The following is a 24,154-nucleotide window of genomic DNA, read 5'->3' on the forward strand; positions in this document are numbered from 1 at the left end:
TACTTTCCAGGTCACACTTTTATTTTTACAGAAGCGGCGGCCACACAGCCACAGGGACACGAAGTATTCTGGACAGTAGTAGGCACAGCGCCTGCCGTGCGAGAGCCTGCCAGGGAGACTCATGCCTCTCTCCTCCGCCCCGCGACCAAGGAGGGAAAAATATCACACACACACAACCTCCCTTTTAGCAACACCACATTCAATTATACATCCGCCCAGCCTAAGAAACTGGCTATAAGTGATTTTACGGGAAACCTTCATGCAGCCACGAAACTCACGGCCCTGGAGGGAGGGGCCTGTCCTTTTTCTACACACTGGCCCCCAGTGCGAAGTTCAACGCCATCTGGAACCAGCACACGGACGGTGGTGGACTGGCTACAAGAAAGCTGGTAGCTCACCATGCTTGGAAGACTGCCCTTTCCAGGCAACACGTTATTGGAGTAAAACATTAACATGAGGCTGGTGCAATCCCAAGACCTTCCCTGCCCAGCCCCAGTTCCGGGTGAGGTCTGTGGACAGGATTTGGTTTGTGGGACTAAAAACAACAGAGGCTGCCGGCATCTCTGGCCACATTCCCAGTGGCGTATGGATGGAGGTCTCACTGGTGAAATGATGGGCGAGCCTTAGCTGTTGGGTCAATCTGCCCAGGTTAACCATTCCTCTACAGCAAGTAGGATCATCAGTTGAACCTGGAGCACATGGGCCCGCTAAATGCTAATGCCAGAATTCACGTGCTTTGCATACAAGCTAGAGAACGGGGTTTTTATATTTTCCCTATGCCCCCTCCCAGAGGCCAAAGGGGAAGGGAGTTCCTTTGTCTTCTGAGTGCCATGCGTGCACCCAGCACTCACAGGACCACGCTCAGGTACTTTGCAGTGTGCCAAGCCCTGGGGGGGCGGGTGTGTGTGTGTATGTGAGCATCTGTCAGTCAAAGGGTGACTCTGAGGACTCTGGCAACCTACAGTGACAAGACCAACACTTCCTGCAAGCCTCTCTGAAAATGAGATGAGAGCCAGCCTTGGGCTGAAGGAAGGACCGTAAATGACAGACCACCCCCAAGGGTCTACTTGTTCATTTATTTTTCCTCTGACTTTCCACACAAATGAGGCTTTCCATGGCTTTTGCAACCACGGGGTCTGAGAGAGCCATGCACTTCTATAGCAGAATGGCCCCCAGGGAACGAGGACAAACTAGTTCAGAGGAACAAAGGACTTGCCCACAGCTGCACAGCACACTGACAATACACCAGGGGCTGAAACCCAGGCCTCCCGACTCCTGCTGCAGTGTGCACTCAGCTCTCTCAGATGTCACTGCCTGGCACGGCTCACTCAGCTCCAGCTTCGCTCACAGGGCACAATTCCTCCTCAGATTCTGGGTCTTTAGCTGAGGCTGGGCAGGTCTTAAGATGGAGTTGCATAAACAACCAAGTTTTAGTCCGTGGGGGAGGACCTAGGGAGGGTCCCTTCCCTCTGGAACGGAAACGGAGCTAACTTTTCTCTGAGCTTAGAATTTGTAAGGCACTGAAATTAACTACAGCTGGGGGTGGGGGGAGAAAGAAACAAAGGGGATGAGTGGTTGGAGAAATCAAGTTGATGTTCTATTCCTTCAGCCCCACAGTGAGGATCCACATGGAACCTAACAATGGCGGGCTCCACTTTCCTGCGAGTGTGGTCCACCCCACCCCGATATCAGAGTAACACAGACGCACCCCCCACAACTAAGCAGGTGCTCAGGATAAGAGGCATGGGGGGCTGGGAAGCGGAGAATGAGCCCAGACCCTCTGGATCCAATTCAGAGCAGAAGCCACTCGTTCCACCTGGGCCGGAATCCCAGGCTTAGGCCGGGGTAGGATTCACCCTGAAATGTCTTCCCCAGGGACATAGTCCACTAGGAGTAGACTCGGTGATGGCCGGGGGGCATGCAAGCCTGAGCGTGAAGGAGGGAGGGGCAGGATCACCAAGGACGGCAGAGAAAACTTTGGGATCGGACCTGGCTTTGGCACAGCACTTCTTGGGCCTGCCCGCCCATCTGTTGCCCTCCTGAGACCCCAGGGATGGAGAGGAACCTTCCTTCTCCCGTGAGGAGCAATTCTAGCTGACTGAAGCAATAGCGGTACAACTCCAGGGCAACCTTACATCATTCCAGCCACGCCTGTGCCCAGGTGACCCAACATGGAGCTCTCGGGACTCAACCACTGAATCCGGAGCACTTCAGTCAGATGTGATGCTGAATGGGAAGCAATGATAGCTACCACAGCCTGTAGGCGATACTGTTACCCTCTGTCAACAGATGAAGAGCCAGGATCAGAGGGGCTGAGTGACTCACTCAGAGTCACACAGCGAATAAGTGGCTGAATGGGAATTGGACTCAGGTTTACCTGACTCCATATCCCAAGTCCTTCCCACTCTGCTGGGCGGCCCTTGGAAGCTGGGAGCGGTCAGTCGGGCCTGTCTGCGTGGGATTTCTGGAGGGGTTTGCTTCTGAAAGTGTGGATCTGGGAGAGCAGCCAAGTTTGAGTGAAGGGAAGATGCCTGCTGGCCACGGGGGCAGTGTCTCTTTGCGGGCGGGCTCCGGCTCAGTGCCTGGCGGCCTTGCAGATCTTGTCGTACACCTCGGGGAAGGCGTCCTGGCAATTGAGCTGCTCCCGCAGCTTGTGGTACAGGGAGCCGTCAAACATCTCCCAGAACTCCTCGCGGTTCATGTAGCAGTCGGCGTACAGCATCTGGAACCTGCAGAACAGAGATGAGGGTGAGGACGGGGAGGCGATGGCAGTGGGACAGGGAGGGGAAATAGATGAGAGAACCCCAACCGCTCTTCTGAGGCGCGCACTTTGCAGGCAGGAAGCACTTTTGGATTTCCCTTGTTTAATCTCATGACCTAGTAGTGCAGGGTGGTGCGGGAATTCTAATCCCCATTTTGCAGATGGGAAATTGAGGCTCAGGGTGTTAAGTGGCTTGGCAGTGGAGGCAGAGTGAGGAGCAGAACTCGGACTGCGGGCTTCCCCCGTGCTCAGTGCACCACACGGGCTGCCTGACAGGCCGCTGACTGCGCTCTTTGCGCTTTTTCACTGATGTTCCATAAACTGCGCATATTGAAAGTGTACCACTTGCTAAGTCTGACTTATGTATACAAACTAGAAACCATCACCTCGGTCGAGGGAATGACACTCCCCCCACCCCGCCCCAAGGGGTCATTGCTGTCTACCATCCAGGGATCTGGAATTTTATATAAATGGAAACATCGGCACTCCTTTTTCCTGGCTTCTTTCACAGTTACTCTGAGGTCTGTCCGTGTTGTGTAGGTCAGGAGCTTGTTCCAGGCCGTTTTCTGAGCACTGCTCTGATCCAGGCCTCTGTGTAGCTTTCAGTCACGAATTCCTCCCTCCTTAGCTTAGCTTTGGTTTTCTAACCCGGAGTGGCAGTCCCTGAACATATGGGAAACCCCCATCATCTGCCCCAGGGCGAGGAGCAGATGCAGAGAGAAGAGGGGCAGGAGCCCGGCACCCCCACCTCACCTTTCACAGGTACTTCCCGAAGCATGGCCGCCTCAGTGAGTGACAGTCCCGCAGCGACCAGCTGGTCCCGCTCCAGAGCTGGCCGCCTGGGCCCTTCCCCCACGCCCCTGCAGCAGTCCCCTGGGGCGGGCGGCCAAAGGGACTGTGCCACGCTCTGAGCCACTCACCCATGCACGCTGCGGACGAACTTCTCCAACTGCCTCATGCAGGACCTGGCTTCAAAGTGCTTCACACGTGGCTCCCCGTAAGCTCCAATGTCCACGTAGAGCTCGGTCTCATCTCCCTTGGGGTGCACCAGGCCAGGCTGGCTGGGCAGGATGAACGGGCACAGCCAGATGGGGTAGACCTGGGTGGGCCAGGGAGGAGGGTATTGGTGCTCTCTCTCCAACAGGTGACATGCTCATAGCTGGCCCACACCACCCCGACCTAAATGGAGGCCCTGCAGCACTGTCCAGGGGCCCCTCCTCTGGCTGCTCACAGCTTCATCCCAACCCCCAAGACTGGGCTGGGAGCACCCAACTCCACCACACCAGAGGGCACAATCTGAGCAGCTCATGGCGTGCTCGTCACTGGGCCCTACTACTTCTCTCCCATCAGGGCCATGGCTGAGCAGGTCCATTTTGCAGCTGGGGACACTGAGGCCCAGAGGGCAGGCATGGGCAGTCCCGCGGTTCAGGGAGACCATGGGTTCCACGGGATGGCTCTCGGCCCACCCTGCCCTGCCTCAGCTCACGTGGATGTCGTTGTGGAAGGTGTGCAGGGCCTGCATCATGCACTTCATGGGCACCAGCATGTCCTGCACCACGTGGTGCTGCTCGTACAGCTTGCGTAGGGTCTCGCCCTGGGTCAGCTTCAGGAGGGAGATCTTGGGAGGCACCATCCATCCAAAGAGGTAGCGGAAGATGGGGTTGTTGCCGAAGGGGATGATGTCCTGAAAGACAGAGTTTGAAGATGGAGAGAGAGAAGGAACCAACCGGGGCCAGGAGCCAGGTCCTCGTTCAGTGCTCAACATGTATGACAGGGTCCGCCCCTCCTATTTGGAGGGGCATAGTGGAACCCAGGATTTACCCAGTTGGATTAGGGTTTGATTCTTGCTCTGGCATTGACCAGCTGGGATGACCTTGGGATGTCACTTAACTTCTCTGAACTCAGTTTCCTTATCTGTAAAATGGGACTTATAAGAACAGTGATATACCAAATGCAAGGCACTCAGCCCAGTGCCTGGAACAAAATAAGGTAAGGCAGCTATGACTGCTTTCCTAGTTGCTGAGGTCAGAGGCTGGCACAGAGCAAACATCCATGAGCGTTTGAGAGAAAAATGCTGTTGAGTGTGAAGAGGAATCTTCAGAGAGCTTAAGCAATTTTTCTTTTAAAAAATTTATTGAGAGAGAAACATCAATTTGTTGTTCTACTTATTTATGCATTCATCGGTTGCTTCTTTTATGTGCCCTGACTGGAGATCGAACCTGCAACTTTGGTGTATGGGATGACACTCTAACCAACTGAACCTCCCGGCCAGGGCCTTAAACCACTTTTCTAAGGTCGCACATCCAGGGACAGCTCTCACTGTGGTGGACAAGGTCTGGCTCAGGTTCAGTAATGAGCCCACTTTACAGTATCTCCTGAGAGTCTCCTGGGACAAATCTGGCCCACCCTCTGGTTTTGTAAATAAAGTTTTATTGGAACACAACCATGCCCATTTATTTACACACTGTCTATGGCTGCTTTCAGGCTGTAAGGGCAGAGTTGCTCCTAGAGAGACCTCATGGTCCATAAAGCCTAAACTCCTACCTGGCCCTTTACAGAGAATGTTTGCTGACCTCTGCTCTACTGTATGGATGTGGCCTCATTTATTTAATCAGTTCTGTACTGACGGGCGTGTAGGTCCTTTCCTGAGCATTCCAATGAATGTCCTTGTGTGCATGTGCCCTTGCCCATTTACACGTCTGTTTACCTGCAAGATAAATTCCTAGAAGTGGAAAATTCTGCTTCAGACAGTGTATGCAATTTTAATGGGTTCTATTTTAAGAGCCTGCACCATTTTATACTCTCCCCGACAACGTAGGAGACGCAGTTTCCCACACCCTGGCCAGCACTCGTGTTATCAAACTTTGGCATCTCTCATTCGTAGAGGCAGAAAATGTGAGACTCCTGTAGTCTTGTTTCGCCTGCCTTCAGTTCCGAGTGAGACGGCATCACCTTTTTTATGTTTAAAAACCATTTATATTTCCCCCCCTAAAAATAGTCCATTGTTAGCCAAAAGTTATCAGCTGGAACCACTCCTTTTCCAAAGTCTCAACCTCACAAAGTTCAAGTTTAAACATTGTGCCCGGCCCTTCTTTCCTGCCTCTGTCTAGCCCCCGATCCGTCCTTCTACCTCGTATGACCCCGGGTCCCATGGCCCTGGCTTCACTCCTGGTCCTGTGCCGCCAGCACACCAAGGTCAGTCACTGCAGGGACCCTCACCACAGTCTCTTCCCTCCTGGGCCTCAGCCTCCCAGCTGCCCTGGGCTTTTACCTGTGTCCAGCCCCTACTGGCCACCTTGCTCTGCTGGGCTGCAGGCCCCACCACAGGTACGGGTCTAGTGGGCCCACCCTGACCCAGGATCCCAACCCCAGGGGCAGCCCCTGTGACAATGATCTTCAAGAAACATGAACAACCTATCTACCCGTCCTTACTTCCCTGTATCAGCCAACCACCTACACTGCTGAACACGAGGACAGCAAAGGGAGGGAAGGACAGGGCCCAGGGCCCCTTTGCTTTCAGTCCTTCCTTCCTCATCAGTCACTAAGGTGAGATGTTAGCAGAATGTGAATGTTATCAAGAAGGGAAATAAGATTTAAATGTTTAACTTTTATTTACTGAAAATAACATGAAATAGCAAATATTTATGATAAGAGAGACCATGGAAGAAAGGAAGAAACATAATTTAAAACCTTTGATGGCACTTTTTCCCTGCTTTCTACAGAGTCCTGAATTATGCAGCTAGTTAGCCCTGACCCCAAATATTGCTGATTGACTAGCTGGGTGAGAGGAAGGAACTGGACCAGCCAGGCATGGCCCAGGTGTGACGGGAATGCAGGGATCACCCGGAATGCTGATCACTCCCACACTGGTATGTGCCACCTCACCTCCGCCCTGGAGTCCTGATGTGGAGCCAGCTGCCCACTTGCTGCCCTATCTAGATGTCTGAAAGGATCTCAAACTGACATCCCCAGACCAATCTTCCCATTTCCCTTCCCAGACCTCTCCCCGTGTTGCCCATGGCAGTCAATGGCACCTCCAGCCTCCCAGCGGCTTGGGCCTCTAACCTTGGAATCATACTCAGGGCCAATACGTCCGGAAGGGGTTAGCCCCACCTTCACGGACTCCCCCAATCTGACATATTTTTCCTCCTCCCCTGTACCACCCAGGACAACAGAAATCTTTCTTCTACTCTTCCACTCTTGTCACCCTCCCCGCCCCCCATCTACCCTCCATCTAGTTGTCAAAGTTATTCTTTTAAAACAACAATCAGGTCAAAGTACTTTTCTGTGCAAAACCCTCCACCAGTTTCCTATCATACTTGTAGTAAAATATAAAGTCCTTCCTTGATCTATAAAGACACGCATGATCTAGGCTCTGGCTGCTGTGTGACCTCATTTTCCACCAGGGTTCTAGCTCAGGGGCTTTTGTGCTGTATTTTAAAAGCATGCAACCCGCTATGACAACTGGATAACCATATGTCTTCCACCATATAAAAACTGAACTTTGCCCGGCCAGTGTGGCTAAACCAGGAGGTCCTGGTCCGATTAACGGTCAGGGCACATGCCCAGTTTGTGGGCTCGATCCCAAGTGTGGTGTGTGCAGGAGGCAGCCAATCGATGATGTTTTTCTCTCAGTGATGTTTCTTTAAAAAATACATTTTATTGATTTTTTACAGAGAGGAAGGGAGAGGGATAGAGAGTTAGAAACATTGATGGGAGAGAAACATCGATCAGCTGCCTCCCGCACACCTCCTACTGGGGATGTGCCCGCAACCAAGGTACATGCCCTTGACCGGAATCGAATCTGGGACCTTTCAGTCCACAGGCCAACGCTCTATCCACTGAGCCAAACCAGTTAGGCCTCTCAGTGATGTTTCTATCTCTCTATCCTTCTCCCCTCCTCTCTGAAATCAATAAAAATATATTTAAAAATAAAAACTTAAAATAAATCAATAACCTAAATATCAGAGCTAAAGCTATAAGCTTTTAGAAGAACACATAGGGACAAATCTTCATGACCTTGGATTTGGCAATGGATTTTGAGATATGACACTAAAAGCACAAGTAATAAAAAATAGATACACTGGACTTCATCAAAACTAAAAACTTTTGTGCATTAAAAGATATTATCAAGAAAGTGAGAAGTCAACTTGTAGAACGGGAGAAAATATTTATAAGTCATCGATCTGGTACAGTAAGGGTCTAGTATTCAGAATATACAAACTCTTACAACTCAGCAACAAAGATAATGCAATTAAAAATAGGCAAAGGAACTGAATAGACACTTCTCCAAAAGAATATGCAAAAGGCCAATAAGAATGTGAAACATCACCCGTCATTAGGAAAGTGCAAATCAAAATTACAATGAGATTTCATTTCACACCCACTAGGATGGATGGCTATCCACTAGGATGGATGGCTATAATCAAAACCCAGAAAATAACAAGTGTCAGTGAGAAGGTAGAGAAAGCGAACACGGCTGCTGGGAGTGTGAAGTGGCTCAGCCACTGTGGAGAAAAGTTTGGCAGTTCTGCAGTAAGTTAGACACAAAGTTACCCTACGAATCAGCAATTCCACCCATAGGCATACACCCCAAAGCATGGAAACCTAGTACTCAAATGAGTACTTGTCTATGGATGTTCACAGCATTATCCACAATGCCAATAGGTGGAAACAATCCAAACATCCAACCACAGATGAATTTATAAACCAACTGTGGTCTACCCACACAATGGAGCATTAGCCAGCCATGAAGAGGAATGAGTACTGATACATGCTACAACATGGCTGGACCTTGAAAACATCATGCTAAGTGAAAGAAGCCAGTCACAACAAGCTATATATTGTGTAATTCCATTTATATGAAATAATCTAAAACAGGTAATTTATAGGAACAGAACAGATTGACAGTTGGGAGAGGCTAGGGAAAGGAAGGAAGGGAAGCATCTAATAGGTACCAGATTTCTTTTTGGGGTGATCAAATGTTTTGGAACTAGACAGAGGTGATGATTGCACAAAATCATTAATGTACTAAATGCTACTACATGGTATAATTTTATTTTTATTTGTTTAAATCATATAATTTTAAATGGTTCATTTTATATGATTTCACTTCAATTAAAAGCAAAAAGGAAAAACACCCATGCATCCCCCTGAGGAACTGTGCTCACACTTTCTTTGCCTGGCGCGCTCTCTCCCAGAGCTCCGCATGGCCTGTCCTACCTACATTCAGGTCCCTGCTCATAAGTCATCCCCTGAGAGGCCTTCCCCGAGGCCCTTGTTTAACAGGTTCCTGCTCCCCATCCCTCCTCGCACAACAGCAAATTCTTGCTCACCTGTCCAGGCCAAGCTTAGGCTACCTCCAACCCTAGACTGGCCGCTTCCTCTTTACAAGGTGATGTTTGTCTGCTTGGCGAGGCTACAACTCCTCAACGACGGAACAGGTCAGTGTTCCCCAAATCTCCCACCCAGCACCCCATTCTCAGGTGCTCAGTGACAGCCTGTCGCTTTAAGTGAAGATGGTCCGATCCCTCAGAAAGAAGCGACTGTGTTGCAGTGTAAGAGGGTGTTCCGATTCCCCAGGACAAAGCCACGCTTTTCCCCTGAGGGAGAGAGTGTGGCTACCGTGTCAACTACCCTGGTTCCCTGCCCAGCAGGGCGGGAGGAGCCAGGACCTGGGAAACCCGAGCCTCACCTGGAGCTCCCAGAAGATGCTGCGCGTGTGCCGGTGGTAGTATTGTCTCAGGGGGATGTACTCCAGGCCCTCTCGGTTTGTCTTCAGGTAGTTCTCCACGTGCTTGAAGAACCAGGGCTTGTAGTAATTGCCAATGCTATTCAGCTGAAATGACAGAGGGCTTTGTGTCAGCCCACAGACAAGCACCAAGGGCCAGCAGAGCGTAACAGCGATCCCCGGCTTCTGTTCAGCGCTCCTGGCCTTTTCAAAGCTCTTTCATGTCTATTATCGCCTTTGAGACTCTTGACAGCCTGGCAAGGTTAAGCACAGCGGGAATTTGCTAGCAGCGCGGGCAGAAGCTCAAAGAGGGTAAGTGGTGTGCCCAGGCCCAACAGCTAGTTTCTGACAGTCTAGTGGGCTTGGTGACCCGACCTCGTCTGCTGCTCCTTCTCAATGAGAAAACCAAAGCGCAAATGTTTACCAGCATCTCTCACAACACAACGCTCCATGCCGGTGAATCCCTCCCTCCCTGCCGCCCACCAGGCGGGCGCTGGCACCAACACCGAGCACGGGTCATCTCCTCACTGGGTCCCGGGGCCAACAGCACTAATTAACCTCGGCACTTGCCCTGCCACTGGAGACCAAGCCCCGCGACCCTGAGCACAGCGCTCGCCCCAGCAGACCATCAATGGAGGGAGCTCACAGAGTGAACCAACGTGTTTCTCCAGCACCAGTCCTTGTGGCCCCGATGCCTACATGGTCTGTTCAGCTGATGATTCCTTCGGTCCTAAATGGTTCAAGACTTCTGTGTGCCCAGCTTGTCTGGACCCCAGCTTCCTCATCTGTGAGATGAATTAGGCAGATGCTAGTGGAGAGCAGCGGGGCGGCACCCTGAAGGAGCACAGGCTCAGGCACCAGCTGTGCGACCTTAGGCAGGCCACTCTCTCAGCCTATTTCTTCACTTGTAAAATGGTATTAAAAATATACATGCTGGCCCTGGCCAGCATTGCTCAGTGGCTAGAGCATCAGCCTGTACACCGAGAGGTTGCGGGTTCAATGCTTGGGTTACAGGTTCTCCAATTTGGTCGGGGTGCCTGTGAGAGGCAACCAATTGATGTGGCTCTCTCACATCAATGTTTCTCTTTCTCTCTCCACCCCTCCTTTCCACTCTCTAAAATCAATGGAAAAAATATCCTCCAGTGAGGATTAACAAAAAAACAAACAAAATGTGTATATATATATATACTCTCTGGAAGTGTCTTTGGTGCCTATTGAAAATGATACACACACACACACACACACACACACACACACACACACACACACTGCAGACGCTCAGGCCTCACACAGACCAGCTTCTCAGGGATGAGAGGCACCCAGTTTTATGGGGCAGGTAGGATCACACCCAGCTGGTGGGCTCAGCAGAGGGTCGGAAGTAGAGAGTGGAGGCCACTTAGGAGAGGAAGAACGTTGCCAGGGGACTATCAGGGAGGGACAGAGGCAAGAAGTGAGCCAGCCCCAGAGTAGCCACGATCTAGGCAGCGTCACCGGCACATAGTGAGTCTGTTCCTTATCTTCTTCATGACCTTGCAGGGCGGGGCTGTCCCTGTCTCATGGATGGGACTGAGAATCTTCAAGGTCAAACAGATTGTCCAAGGCCACAGGCTGCCAAGAAGCAGTCCAAGGACGCACCCCAAGTTACACAAGACCAAGAACCTTGAATGGTGGACTCTGGAATGTGGGCATGGTCAAAACAAAACAAAAAGCTATTAATTTCTTTCCTGATTCTAAAAGCAACATATACCCTGTGAAAACTTGAAACACTGAAGAAATATGACTTGGGAAGACAGCTCTGTAGCCTCATCCCTGTAGCCTACTAAAACTAACGTGCATTCATTAGGTTTTATTTTCTATGTACCTACATAGATTTATAAAAGTGGGACCATTCTGCACATACTCCTACCCAATTTGTTTTTCCCCACTTGTAACACACTAGGCTGACCCTCGGTAGGTTACTTAGCCTCTCTGAGCCTCATTTTCTCTGCAGGCAAACTGGAGACATGACTACTCCCTGGGGTGGTTGGAAGACTAAAAGGCAATGCAGATGCCTGACCACAGTGGGGGGCACAGTATTCAGTTCCTGGTCCCCATTGGCCTTCCACTCCCACATCCCCTTGCCAACCCCCTTCACCATGGAGCCAACCAACAGTTTGGGTGGCTGCTCTCTGGGTGTCATCCTCTCGTGCTGGCCACTCTGCTGGTAGGCCACCTTGCAGGGAGGAAACCCGGGCCACGATGTACCGGGAAACTGGGGTGACAGAGCCTGTTTGTCCAACTGTTTCTGAGAGGACAGCGTAGAGGACACCATGTGCTGGCCTCTGCCTGCTGATGGCATGGAGACTGAAGCCCAACGGGCGCATAGCAACCTGAGCTAACCCCCCGAGGGGCCTGGCCGCACTCCTGGCAGTGGCGCCAGCTGCATAATGAAATCGAGACTTGAGGGGACCTGGAGACAGGTGCTCTTCAACGGACTCATCAGGAACCCCTTGTACCAGAGAAGCCAGATTGCTCACCTCTCCCAGGGCACAACTGGGGCAGCCAGGTGGCTGCCTGAGTTCCAGCTCCCACCCTGGCACTTAGATAAGCCACTTCCTGTCCCTGGGCCTCCTCTGTGAAAAGGAGGCGGGCTGCCTCCTCCCAGGGCCACAGTGAGACTCCACGGCACGGTGCCTGCAGAGGGCCTAGCGCAGTGCTTGGCACACAGGGACACGTTCTTGAGCAGCGTCCCACAGGAATATTTGGAAGAAATGTTCCTCAAAGGACATGTCCACACATCTGATGGCAGCTCTCACTCTCCCCTCTCAGCCCTCTTCCCACTGGGCTTCAAGGCCTGGGGCCCCAGCCCCTCTGCCAATGACACCAGATGGGCCTCTGGGGAAGGTCTCAGTCTTCGCCTTGGGAAAAGGGGTCTGGGTACGCAAACAGATGACAGAAGAACTGGTACAGTGGGGGTGGGGTTCCCCATGGCCTCTCCCTCAGCTTCTCATCACTGGCAGCCTCCAAAGGAAAGCTCCAGAGAAGCTGGGCAACCCCTGAACCAGACGGCCTTGCCAGGTGGCAAGGTCACACATGCGGACGGGGCTCGGCCTAGGAAGCACCAGGGCACTTGGGCTCCGTGTCTGGTGTTTCCACTCCTGGTCCAGGCTCTCCACCGTCAGTGCTCACCAGTGTCCCACGAGGAATGGTGTTCAACCAACATTTGTGGATGATGCTAAATTCTAGAAGTTGGCATGGAGGGGAAGGGACACTGAAGCAGGAGCCAGAGACCCAAATTAATATCTGCCCTGTGCTAGCTGTGTGTCCTCAGAGGAGTCTCTTTCCTGCTCTGGGCCTCATTTCCTTATTTGGAGAGAGAATTGTACCAAATGATTTTTAAGTCTCTTGCAATTTTAAAATGTTTTAAGTATATATAGGTGTCAATCAAGCACCTTAAGAGTGCCTATCCCTCAATCTACTAATTCTACTTTAAGACAGTGTTTAAATTACAAACAAAAGATGTTCATCGCTACATTAATTTAGGTAATGAAAAACTGGAAGCAGCTTGAATTTGCAACTGTGGGTCAGGGGTTTAGTAAACGACAGAGCATTCACTCGAGGCAACCTTCCACAGACATTAAATAGGAGTATTTTTGAAGACAATGTAAGAGCACGGGGAAATGCTTATCACACTAGACAAGGAAAACACATTTGAACAGGTGATCACAGCCAAAGACAAACAAAACCGAAAAACTGTGTGTGCAGAGAGATGTTCAACCTCACAAGCGACCTGAGGACGGCAAACCAAAACGAGATACTATTTTTAACCCTATCAGATTGGCAAAAGCGAGAGAGCGAAACTACCCAGTGCTGGCAGGAGGGAGGGGAAAGGCATGCTCACGGACCGCTGCTGGGAGAGGACCGGACGCTGCCGCTCTGAAGGGCTGTTTGGTCGTAGCTATCAATTAACATGCTCAAACCCTGGGGTCAGAAACTCCACTGTCTGGACTCGATTCTACAGAAATGCTCATACAAGAGGCCAAGGACAGATGTAAGAGAATCAGTGCAACCTTATATTTAAGAGCAAAACATTTTTAGCAATATAAATACTCATCAGTAAGCAGTGAGGTAGGTCAATATTTACATGCTGCAAGGGGATCCTACGGCATGAAATGGGGGCATGTATACGCACATACACACATACACACACACGCACACGCACACGCACACACACACACGTTGAAATAGGCCCTAAAGAACACACACCAAACTGTCACAAGTGGCTGTGCGCCTGAGGGTGAAGAGACATATTTTAATTTTTTTCTTTATATATTTCAACAATATTGTTATATTACCTTTTTTCATTTAGTGAACCCCCACCTGAGGAGTGGAAGGGATGGGGAGAGGCAGAGAGAAACATCGATGTGAGAGAGACACATCGATTGGTTGCCTCCCACAGGGGCCGGGGATCAAGCCTGCAGCAGAGGTACTTGCCCTTGACTGGAATCGAACCCACCACCCTTCAGTCTGCGGGCCGATGCTCTATCCATAGAACCAAACTGGCCAGGGCTGTTATACTATTTTTGTAGTTTAAAAACTAAAAAAAAAAGTTCTATGCACCAAAAAGAGAGGAAATAAATATAACGAACATGTTAGCAACAGCTGGCTTTGGGTCATGGTCATAGGTAGAGTCTGTTCTTTCCTGCTTGCTTACACTTTCCAAGTCTCTCCTAATAAAACTCATAAAAACTCTTATAAAAAGCTGCTATTAAAAATTACACAGTAACTTGAAGAAGTATCCATTTGTATTCGGAGGCATCCAATCAATTACTAAATTGTGGCTTTGCCATCTGTGGTGTTTATATGACCTCTTAGAACTGTTTCCTCATCTATAAAATGGGGTTGCTGTGAGGATCAAAGCTTACACTTATCAAGAGACAGGCACATATCTGGCAGGTGGTAAGGGCAGAGGAAATAGAAGCTTCTGTCACTGCCTAAGACAGCTCTGACTATAGGTCCTGAACCCCAGGTGGGCTGACCCAGATTGCAGCCTTGAAGAGGGTGGCTGTGAGTGTCAGCGTGGCTCTCAGGGTCAGTCCCAGCCCACCCAGGCCGCCCTCCTCCCGGCCTGTCCGCAGCAGCTGATGCCCTGCCTACCTTGCTGGGCTCCACCTCGTCTGTCATGACCCCCGTCATGATGACAGCCTCGTCCAGGGAGTAGAGCAGCCCTTCCACAAAGTGGTTCTCCTGCTGCTGGGACTCGTGCTTGAACTTGTCACAGATCGCCTCCAGGCCCCGCACGGGCTCAAACCGCAGCTTGATGTACTTCTTGGCGGGAATGATGCGAATCTCCGCGGCGACCAGGAAGCCCAGGGTCCCACACGACCAGGGCACAGCGTAGAACAGGTCCGAGTTTTCTGACTGTGAGCAGAGTTAACACGTGCTGAGACCTTTAGCCTGGGCCCCACATCACAGCACGTTCAGCAGGAACACAAAGAACCCGGCCTGAACTAAACTTCTGTCACCATCTTGTGTGAACCCACAGGCACGTCACAAGCTGTGCTTTCTGGCCTCAGCTTTCCCTCTGCAGCCTCAGCATGACCTTGGCCTGACACGGCCCTGTCGGGGGTGCTTACACAGAGTGCCTTCTCCCTCCTCCACCTAGGCACAGCGCCCAGACCACAGGCTACCCAGGAAGAAGCCAGGACCAGCACTGCCCAAAGACCCAAAACAGGGGGCCAAGGGCCAACCCAGGCTAAACAAAGAGCAGAACCCTTACTGAGGGTCATGGTCACCAGAGGAACATTAAAATGCCTCCCTTCTGGGCCATTATCTACATTTACAAAGCCTTTCCCAGTCCATTCGCTATGGACTCCCCCCACAGCCTAGGGAGAGCATTAACATTCCAGTCAAATAGATAAGGAACATGTGTCAATGGTCATAGCCCACCCAAGCCTCCCCACTGTGAGTGCTGAGATGCCATCCAACCCCCAATCCAGCGATTCTGCGTTCTCCCTGCAAAGCCTCATCTGCTTCCCCAAATCTGCTTCCTAACAGCATCGCTTTGTTTGGGCAACTACCTTAGAGACAGACAAGTGACTTTTCAGATGGCCATTCTAACCTGATTCTTAGATCCTAATAAAGTGCCTTTTGAAAAAGTCCAGCTTTGCCTGGGCTCTACCCAGAGGAACGCTGTGTGGTCTTTGCTGCCCTCAGCATAGTCAATGGGGCAGGGGCAGGGGCTGGAGCAGGGAAGCTCTGCAAAAGGCCGGCTGAAGACTCTGGAACAGCCGAAGTGGGCAACGGCCCCCACCTGGGGCACCCGTTAATCCCACAGTCAGATCACAGCAGCAATTCCCAGGCGTCTGCCGCATGCGACTTTCTCCTCACAGCACATCTGTCAGACGGGAACCTGGGCCTCGGAGAAGGTAACTCACGAATGTCTGCCTCTTCTCTGTGCTGGTAATAAATAGGTCAGAAGGCAGGGCCCATCTGTTCAGGGAAATGGACTACACTGATGTGAAAGAGGCTGCTTTTGTCCAAGACCTGAGCTCCCAAGCTGGGGATCCTGCCCTGGACTCCTCTGTGAGGCCGACACGGAGGCTCCCTGAAACACCCGCTCTAAAGGCTCGCACTGCCCTCCCACCCAGGGGCCCCTTAGACAGGCCCGGGAGATCTGATTTCTCTCAGGTTCAATCCTGTCCTACTCCTGGGGATAAATGCCCTAACGTCTGTATCCCACTTTGGGCAGTAAATTATTTTTTTTTATTTCTCCAAAACTACCTCTCTTACCGCTTTTAGTTACCCCTCACAGCATCTGACACGGAGCTTTGATTCCGAGGCCCGACTTCCCTACAGAAGTGGTATAATGTAATGGACGGCTAAGGACATTGACCTGGGAGCTCAATAACCTGGCTTCGAGCCCAGCTCTGTGTGATTTACTAGCTGTGACCTGGGGTAAGTTTATTAACCTCTCTATGCTTTACTTTCCTATCTATAAAATGTGGCTAATAATATACTTAACTCATCAAGTTGTTGAGGGATTAAAAGCCTTAATATATGTAAAGCATTTAAACAGTGTCTGAGCACATAAAGGGGCTATTTAAATCTTGGTTGTTGTTATGAATACAGACCCAGACTGAACAACGGTATTTGAGATGAAGCACCCCCAAGGCGCCACCTCCCCAGTGCCAGGCTCCTGGGTACCCAGGGCAGGCAGGTGGGGCATCGGACTGTGAACTCACCGGGGTGCATCGTACAAAGCTGCCATCGGCCAGGACCAGCTCGTAGGCGGTGCAGATGTGCTGGAACAGGCCATACTTGTGGGATGATGACTCGATGCCCGTGCCCATGATCAAGCCCCCTGCAGAGACACGCGTGTTAGCCAGGAGGAGGTGCAGGGTGTAGGGTGCGAGGGGAGGCAGGGATTGGGTAAAGGGCACTTCACTGGAGCTGGGAGCTCATAGCACAATGATATGACAGGGCTGGCAGAATGGGCTGTCCACTTAGGGGAGATTTCCCATGCCTGTGGATCTGGAGAGTGGGAGAGAGAAGGGAGGGGTCAGGTGGGAGTGTGAGGGCTTGCTCAGAGGAAGGGGACGGATAAGAGACCCTGTCAAGGGCATGCACACCCTCACCTCTGGCCAGACCCAACCTACAAACCTGTGTGCATTCATTTTCACAGGGACCTTAATGGAAAGGGGGGGTTGTTTGGGTGGCAGAAAGCTGTGTCCCATGGGAACAGTTAAAGGGACTGAAGGTGTGTCCCCTGGAGAAGAGAAGGCTTTGGGGACCCCAAGTCCTCCAGAAGGAAAGAGACTAGACATATTCTGTGTGCTCCACAGGGCAGAGTTGGAGCCGTGCATATGTCACAGGGAAGCAGATTTGAGCCAGAGATTGAGAACTGCTGCCTGATCTTTTGAGCTGTTTAGAAATTAAATGTCAGGCGGGGAGCCTCTGGAACTGGGGGGAACTTCTGTCATGGATGGAACAGTGGAGATTCCTGCACTAGAGGGAAGGGGGGCCAAGGTGCCTCAACTCTGATCCTAACACCGTCTGAGTCCTCACCCACTGTGAGGTCATCGAGCTCGGGCAACACAGGCAGGGTCCAGCCAATGGAGGTCAGCAGGGCGGTCACCTGACCCATAGTCACCAAGGGTTCCACACGGACAATCTGTTGACACAAGAAGAGTAACCCTGAGTCACAAGGAGGCTGCCAGGCCTAACGGGGGCTTCTGCATGCAGAAGGCGTCCTTCAAACCGTCCCAAACAATCAATGCGGACATGCCTACTCAGCCTTTACAGTCTCTTTCCTTCCAGTGAATGGGGTTTCTGGCTCTGGGTTTGCTATGGTTTAATCTTATCCTTTCAAATATCTTCACACTTAATACTTAGTCTATTTTTCTTCTAGATTACAGATTTGGAAGATCATACATGAAGAAAATAAAAGTCATCCATATCAATGCTAATACCGGAGTGTATGTCTTTTCAGTCTTTTTCCACGCATGTTTATATTGCTATTTTGTATGTTTTAATACAATGCATAGACATACAAATACAAACACACACACACATTCTTATCTTACTTTTAAAATTTAACACAATATGATAACTATTGTCTGTCGTTATTAAAAACTCTCGGAAAATGTGATTATCAATGTGACATTAATATGCCATCGCGTGGACTTCAGCGAGATGGAACAAAAGGGACCAGATTTACCTTGCTGCCTGAAAACAAAGAACGGACAAAATATATACAGCAAGAGTTTTCAACATAGTGGGCATTAGGTAATGAAGTTAATGATCGCTGAGAGGGGGAGCGGAGAGAGGGGGTACACAGGGGCCCCATGGACTCTGAGTTGAGAGCCCAGAAGACCGAGGTGAATAGAATTTGCAGGACAGAGTACTGGAGAGGAAACTGTACAGAGAGAAAACTAAAGAGCTGCAAAGGGTGCCCACTGAGTATTCAACGGAGTACAGACCAGTGCCTACACAAGGAGATTACCCGAGGCTGAGGCCAGGGATCGAGCCACCAGAAAGGACAACAGGTAACAGTGCAGGGAACAGTATCTGTTCCCACGAGCTGACTGGAAACCTCATGCTTCACACAGCATTGAGTAGAGTCCCCAGAAGGGTCTTGCCTCCCAGAGGGGAATAGCTATCCCTGGATTTAAATGCTGCTCTGACCCCACCTGAAAAATCAAGACCCAACAGCATCAAACTGTTTCCTAGTAACTTAGCTATATCCCAGAACAAAGCTCAAGAAGGGTTATAGGAATACAAAAATATCCAGCACCCAACAAGGTAAAATGCACAATGTCTAAAATCCAATCTATGTTTACTAGGCTCGCAAAGGGGCAGACAGATTCAACCCACAGTGAGGAGAAAACTCATTAATCTGTTTTGACAAAATGGACCCAGATTTGACAGATATTAAAATTAGCAAACAATGGCATTAAAATAATTACTGCTGTATTCCTTATGTTCAAAAGTTAAATAAAGACATTAAAAAGATAGTAAAAAAAAAAAAAAAGACCCATATCAAACTTTCAGAAATAAAAACCACAATGTCTGAGATGAAAAATACACAAGCTGGGATTAACAGAAAATAGACATTGCAGAAGAAAAGAGCAGCAAACTTAACACACAGCAATAGAAACTATTCAAAACGAAACATTCTAGGAAGAAAAAATCAACAGTGTATCAGAGTGAGTTGTGGAACAACTTCAAGTGGCCTAATATATGTGTGATGGCAGTCCTCAAAGAAGAGGGGGTAGCAGACAGAAACATACTTGAAGAAATAACCAAATTTCCAAATTTGATGAAAATTATAATGAATCCCAAGCACAAGAATTATGAAGAAAACTATACCAGGGAATATGATAATTAAACTGCTCAAAACTAGTGATAAAGAGAAAAATCTTAAAAACAGCTGGCGGAGAAAAATGACATGTAACATACAGAGGAACAAAGATAAGGATAAGAGATTTCTTGCTGGGCTCAGCTGTGGTGGCTCAGTGGATTGAGCGTCCTCCCATGGACCAAGAGGTCCCGGGTTTGATTCCCAGTCAGGGCACATGCCCGGGTCTTTGGGCTCGATCCCCAGTAGGGGGCGTGCAGGAGGCAGCCAATCAATTAGTCTCTTTCATTGATGTTTCTATCTCTCTCCCTCTCCCTTCCTCTCATACAATGGAATACTACTCAGCAATAAAACAGAATGTACTTCTGACACATGCTTCAACCTGGATGAATCTCAAAATAATTATGCTGAGTGAAATAAACCAGACAAAAGTACATATGCATGGTTCCATGTCTACAAAAGTCTAACTGCAAACAAATTTACAGTGACAAAAAGCAAGTCATTATTTGCCTAGAGATGTGAGGGAAGAGGCAGAGAGGGCCTGCAAAAGGGATTACCGAGGCGCAGGAAGAAACTTTTGGGGTGATTGGTATTATTCATTGTCTTGATTGTGGTAATGGTCTCACAGGTGTACACATACATGTGTCAAAATATATTATCAAATTGTACGTTATGTGTAGTTTATCATATATCAAGTATATTTCAATACAGCTATGTAGGGGGGAAAGGCACAGGAGATTATGTAATTTGGCCAAGGCCTCAAAACAAAATGCCATCATGTGGATATATATATATATCTAATAACTCCCTACTATTGGATATTGTGTTGTCTTGGATTGGAAATGAAACTGTGATTGAAAGAAAGGAAGAAAGCAAGCAAGCTGTGGTACAACCTTTCTCTGTGTTGTCTTTGATTAAAGCTTGCTTCCTGTTTCCTTAGCCAGGTTTTAGAATAGAATTACTAGATAGGCCAAAGAGTCTGCATGTGTCCACAGCTATTAACAAGTGGGTCCCCAGAAGCCTGGGACAAGGCCCACCCTCCTAGCTACTTCCACAGCCCCTTGGTTGCCAGCATACTTCCTTACCAGCAGAGGCTAAATAGGTTCCCTCTGTCGCTCATTTTGCCCAGGATTTCCCCATCTGTCTTCCTGTGGAACTGCAGATAATCAAAGAATCCCCTTGAACCCTCAATTTGCCAACCTGTGAGATGGGGCTATAACTAATCTCTTTCAAAGCTGTGAGGCTTCTGAGGCTGGCAGTGGTCAGTAGGGCGTTCTGTGATGACCAAGGTCCTCAGTCCTATCCACTCTGGGATGCCCTTGGCTGAAATCATCTCGCTGCAAGTCACTTGGACCAGGGGCAGTGCCCCGCCCACTCCCAGTGCCGGGAACCATGCCACTCTCACCTGTTTCTTGGTGTCCACCTCCAGAATGTCCATCAGGTTGATCATAATGTTTTTGTGTGTCTTCTTGTACTTCCCAACCCGGAGCGAGACGGTGAGCCAGCCAGGGCGCCCCGTGCACATGAAGGTCTTACTGCCTTGCTCCTTCCATTCTCGTACCTGCAACCAGGGGACAGAGACTGAGCTAGCTCCACCTGCATCCCCAGAGCAGCTCGCAACCCTGCTTTCAGGAAAGGGAGCTGGGAAGGATATCTTCCCTTGTCAGCAAACATTTACAGAGCCCTTGCCTTCTTCTAGGCCCTGGGAGGCCCACCGGCCTTACCCTCTGGACTCTCCCTGGTGAGTGAGGCAGACAGGAAAGCTGAGGTGTTGCCACACCGCAAGGCAGAATGAAGAAAGAGCTAAATACAGGATCAAAGTGCTTTTTAACTCTAACTGGGAAGGTCAGGAAAGGCTTTGTATTGGTAATAGCAACCATACAAATGATAACCACCTACTGGGTCCTTGCACTGTGCCAGGCACTGTCTCATTTAATTCTTACAACGACACCAGGGGGTTGGGATGATCTCCTTTTGCAAATGAGAAAACTGAGGCAAAATACCGTGTCCATGGTTATACAACCAGGGAAGGGCAGAGCCCAGATTCACAACCAGGACTATCAGACTTCTGGGAGGACAGATGGGCTTGTATTAACAGTCAACAGAGTAACAGCTAACATGTTCAGAGGCTTATATGCCAAGCTCTGTTCTAAGCATTTGCATGGGTTAACTCAGGTATCAGTTGGAGGGGAGAGGAAGGGCGAGGAAGGACCATCAAGCCAATGGAAGGAAGAGCTTTTGCAAAACCTCTACTGTAAGTGACCAGAGCACAAAACAAGGAGAATAAATAGCCCAGGAGATGACAAGTGATCAGGAACATGGAGGAAGTGCTCCCTTCCTACTGAGATGGACAAGGACGGATGTGGGGGGGAGGGGGGGGTGGCTAGCTATTGCTGTAACCTGTGGCCATCCATTTCTTCTTTATTTGCTTCTAACACTCCCATCTTCCTTTGGCCCAGGTGATGCTGATCTCCCCCTGCCCCAGGAGGCAGGCATAGGAGTCCATTCTCCTAGCCGTAGTGACCAGTTCAGGGATGGGGCCTATGACCCAAGACTGGTTCCAAGAGAGGCACCCTCGCTGTACTGGGGCTGCTACGCTGGGTGGAAGTAAGCCAGAAACTGCTGGGCCTCCACAGGGAGACAGCCTCCCTGAGAAGGAAGTCAACCCAGAGGTAGGCAGAGCCAAGAGATTGCAGATGGATGGAAAGGTGGGGATGAGGGAGCCTAGATCCAGTCATGCCCGAGCCAGTTTTACTCCTGCACTTATCAGGACCTGAGTCAATAAAATCCCCTCTTTTGCTCACCAGTCTAAGCTGAGTTTTCATCACTTGCAACCAAGAGTTGGGAAGGAGATTGCATTGAAGCTGATGGGGCAAACAGCTCAACACGGGGAAGAACTTGCCTACGATCGGAGGCCAGGGTGCCACAGGAAGTAGAGGTGTCCGAGCAGAGGGACGTTATCAAGGAAGGGATCCTGTGACTAGGGGTGAAGGAACGGCAGGCGGGATTCCATGACCAAGCAGGCCTTGCCCCTGCCCACTGCAGTCCTAGGACACAATGCAAGCTCAGAGGTGTGGGGAATGGATTGGGGGTGCTCCGTTTAAGCCGGAGGGTGGGCCGCAAGGCCTGAAGTGGATGTGGAAGCCATAAAGCCTGAAACATGGGTTGAACAGGATCTAACCAAGAGTTCTGGCAGGGAGGCAATGCCGTGGGGAGTGGCCATGTACATGCCAAGGAGAGGTGGTGAGGGCCCACAACAGAGGCAACTAGTTCGGTAGCTATTACTGGTACATGCCAGGTGTGAGGCAACAGAACCAGACCTACAGGGTGGAATGGAATGGAATGGGATGGGAAAGAAAAAATGTCAGAGTTCAGGCTCTGTAAACAGCTGACCTGGGTTCCAGCCCCATTTACCAGCTATATCATCTTGAGCACTGACTTAGTTTGAACCTCAGTTTTTCCCAGTTTTGTAGAATAGGTACAAGACCTACCAGGGTTGCTGTGAGGATTAGAAAGAATGGACACAGCAGGTCCAGGGTGGTGCTCCAGGCTGGCCAGGCCCCTTTGGTTTAGTTTAAATAAACAAGAGCTCAATGGGCTGTTCTGGGCCAGGTCCCATGGGTCAGAGGTGAGTTGGCTAACAGTCCCTGCCCTCCAGGAGCACATAATCTGATGGAGGAAAGAAACAGTTAAACGGAGAATCTGAACACAGGGAAAGAGCTATGAAAGAGGGTACAGCTGGGGAGGGAGGGTAGGCAGGGCTCTGGAGCCATGACTGTGACCGGCAAAACCCAGGGCAGCCAAGCAGAGCACTTGCAGACACTGCCCTCTCCCACTCCACCCACGGGGTTCGCTCTCCCTTGTGGGAATGCTCTGAACATCCATCTTCACATTCTTGCTGCAGCACCCAGCTTGGTGCACACAGAACATGGAGGCTGCTACACCTGTGGCGAGGCGGCTAGCAGGAAACAGAAGCTCTTTGCAACCTGACGCTAGTAAGAGAGGAACATAAGGAAGGGCAGAGGGAGCCAAGAACATGCCCAGGCCGGATGGCTATGTCAGCCCTGGAAGCAAGAAGGAGCTCGGCTCTGAGCAGCAGCAGGACAAGGCTCTGTGGGGGCTGGCACACGGGGGGATGTACAGAGGTGCTGGAAAGTGGGCAACTGTCTTGTCCAGGAGCGAGCACCTGGCCCAGAGCTGCAAGGCTCCTCACCTTGGCTAAGTGCTACCTTGTCACTTTGGTCCTTTATTCTAATGTGTCAAAAGCTCCTTGGTGGCACAGAGTAAACTCTAAATTGAAGTCCCCTCCATAACTCAGCTCCTGACTTTCCTTCCCCACTCCGCCTTCCTTCACACCTCTAGCCAGCTCCACCTCCTGCAAGCCTTCCCTCCACAGAAATTGCTCCGGCCTGGTGATAGCTACCAGCTCATTCCCTTCATTCTCCCCGGGAAGCCCCCACCACCACATTTCTGAGCTCAAATCCCCCTAGAACGTCATCTCCTCGTGCGGTCTGGGCTCCCCCTGCACCGCAGAACACTCCGCACCTCGCGCCCGGCGGAGCACGCACACCGCTCCATCCTTCGGACCGGGGTGGACCCCGCCCGGGAGTGCTCACCTGCTTTTGGATGTCCCGCACACGCTGCCCATGGAGGCGCGGCGCGCTGCTGAGCCTGAACACTACCCAGGCGCGCACGTAGTAGTAGATATCAAAGATGAGCGAGAGCGGCAGCAGGAAGAGACACACGAACACCCAGCGCTGGTGGATGAGCACGAACTCCAGCCCCTTCACGCGGATCCAGAGCAGGAAGAGCAGCGCGCACACGG

At 50.5% G+C, this 24,154-nt stretch overlaps 2 protein-coding genes across 2 annotated transcripts in view; one reads left to right on the forward strand and one right to left on the reverse strand.

Annotated features, from left to right (window-relative positions):
• Window positions 1–24,148, reverse strand: DHCR24 (24-dehydrocholesterol reductase). Its single transcript, XM_005878690.2, has 9 exons — window positions 23,946–24,148; window positions 20,735–20,890; window positions 17,538–17,643; window positions 16,715–16,833; window positions 14,628–14,891; window positions 9,456–9,599; window positions 4,248–4,445; window positions 3,682–3,860; window positions 1–2,729 (listed from the first exon to the last, which is right to left on the reverse strand). The coding sequence occupies exons 2-9, from the start codon at window positions 20,852–20,854 to the stop codon at window positions 2,576–2,578; spliced, it is 1,284 nt and encodes a 427-aa protein (XP_005878752.2). The 5' UTR covers window positions 20,855–20,890; window positions 23,946–24,148; the 3' UTR covers window positions 1–2,575.
• Window positions 23,366–24,154, forward strand: part of LOC102240878 (40S ribosomal protein S8-like) — a 4,975-nt gene continuing 4,186 nt past the window's right edge. The window contains exon 1 of the mRNA XM_014549754.1: window positions 23,366–23,474. Coding sequence (XP_014405240.1) covers window positions 23,366–23,474 — 109 coding nt within the window. The remainder of the gene's footprint in view (window positions 23,475–24,154) is intronic.

Source organism: Myotis brandtii, unplaced genomic scaffold, assembly GCF_000412655.1.
Source record: "Myotis brandtii unplaced genomic scaffold, ASM41265v1 scaffold57, whole genome shotgun sequence".
In the NCBI taxonomy this organism is placed as follows: domain Eukaryota; kingdom Metazoa; phylum Chordata; class Mammalia; order Chiroptera; family Vespertilionidae; genus Myotis; species Myotis brandtii.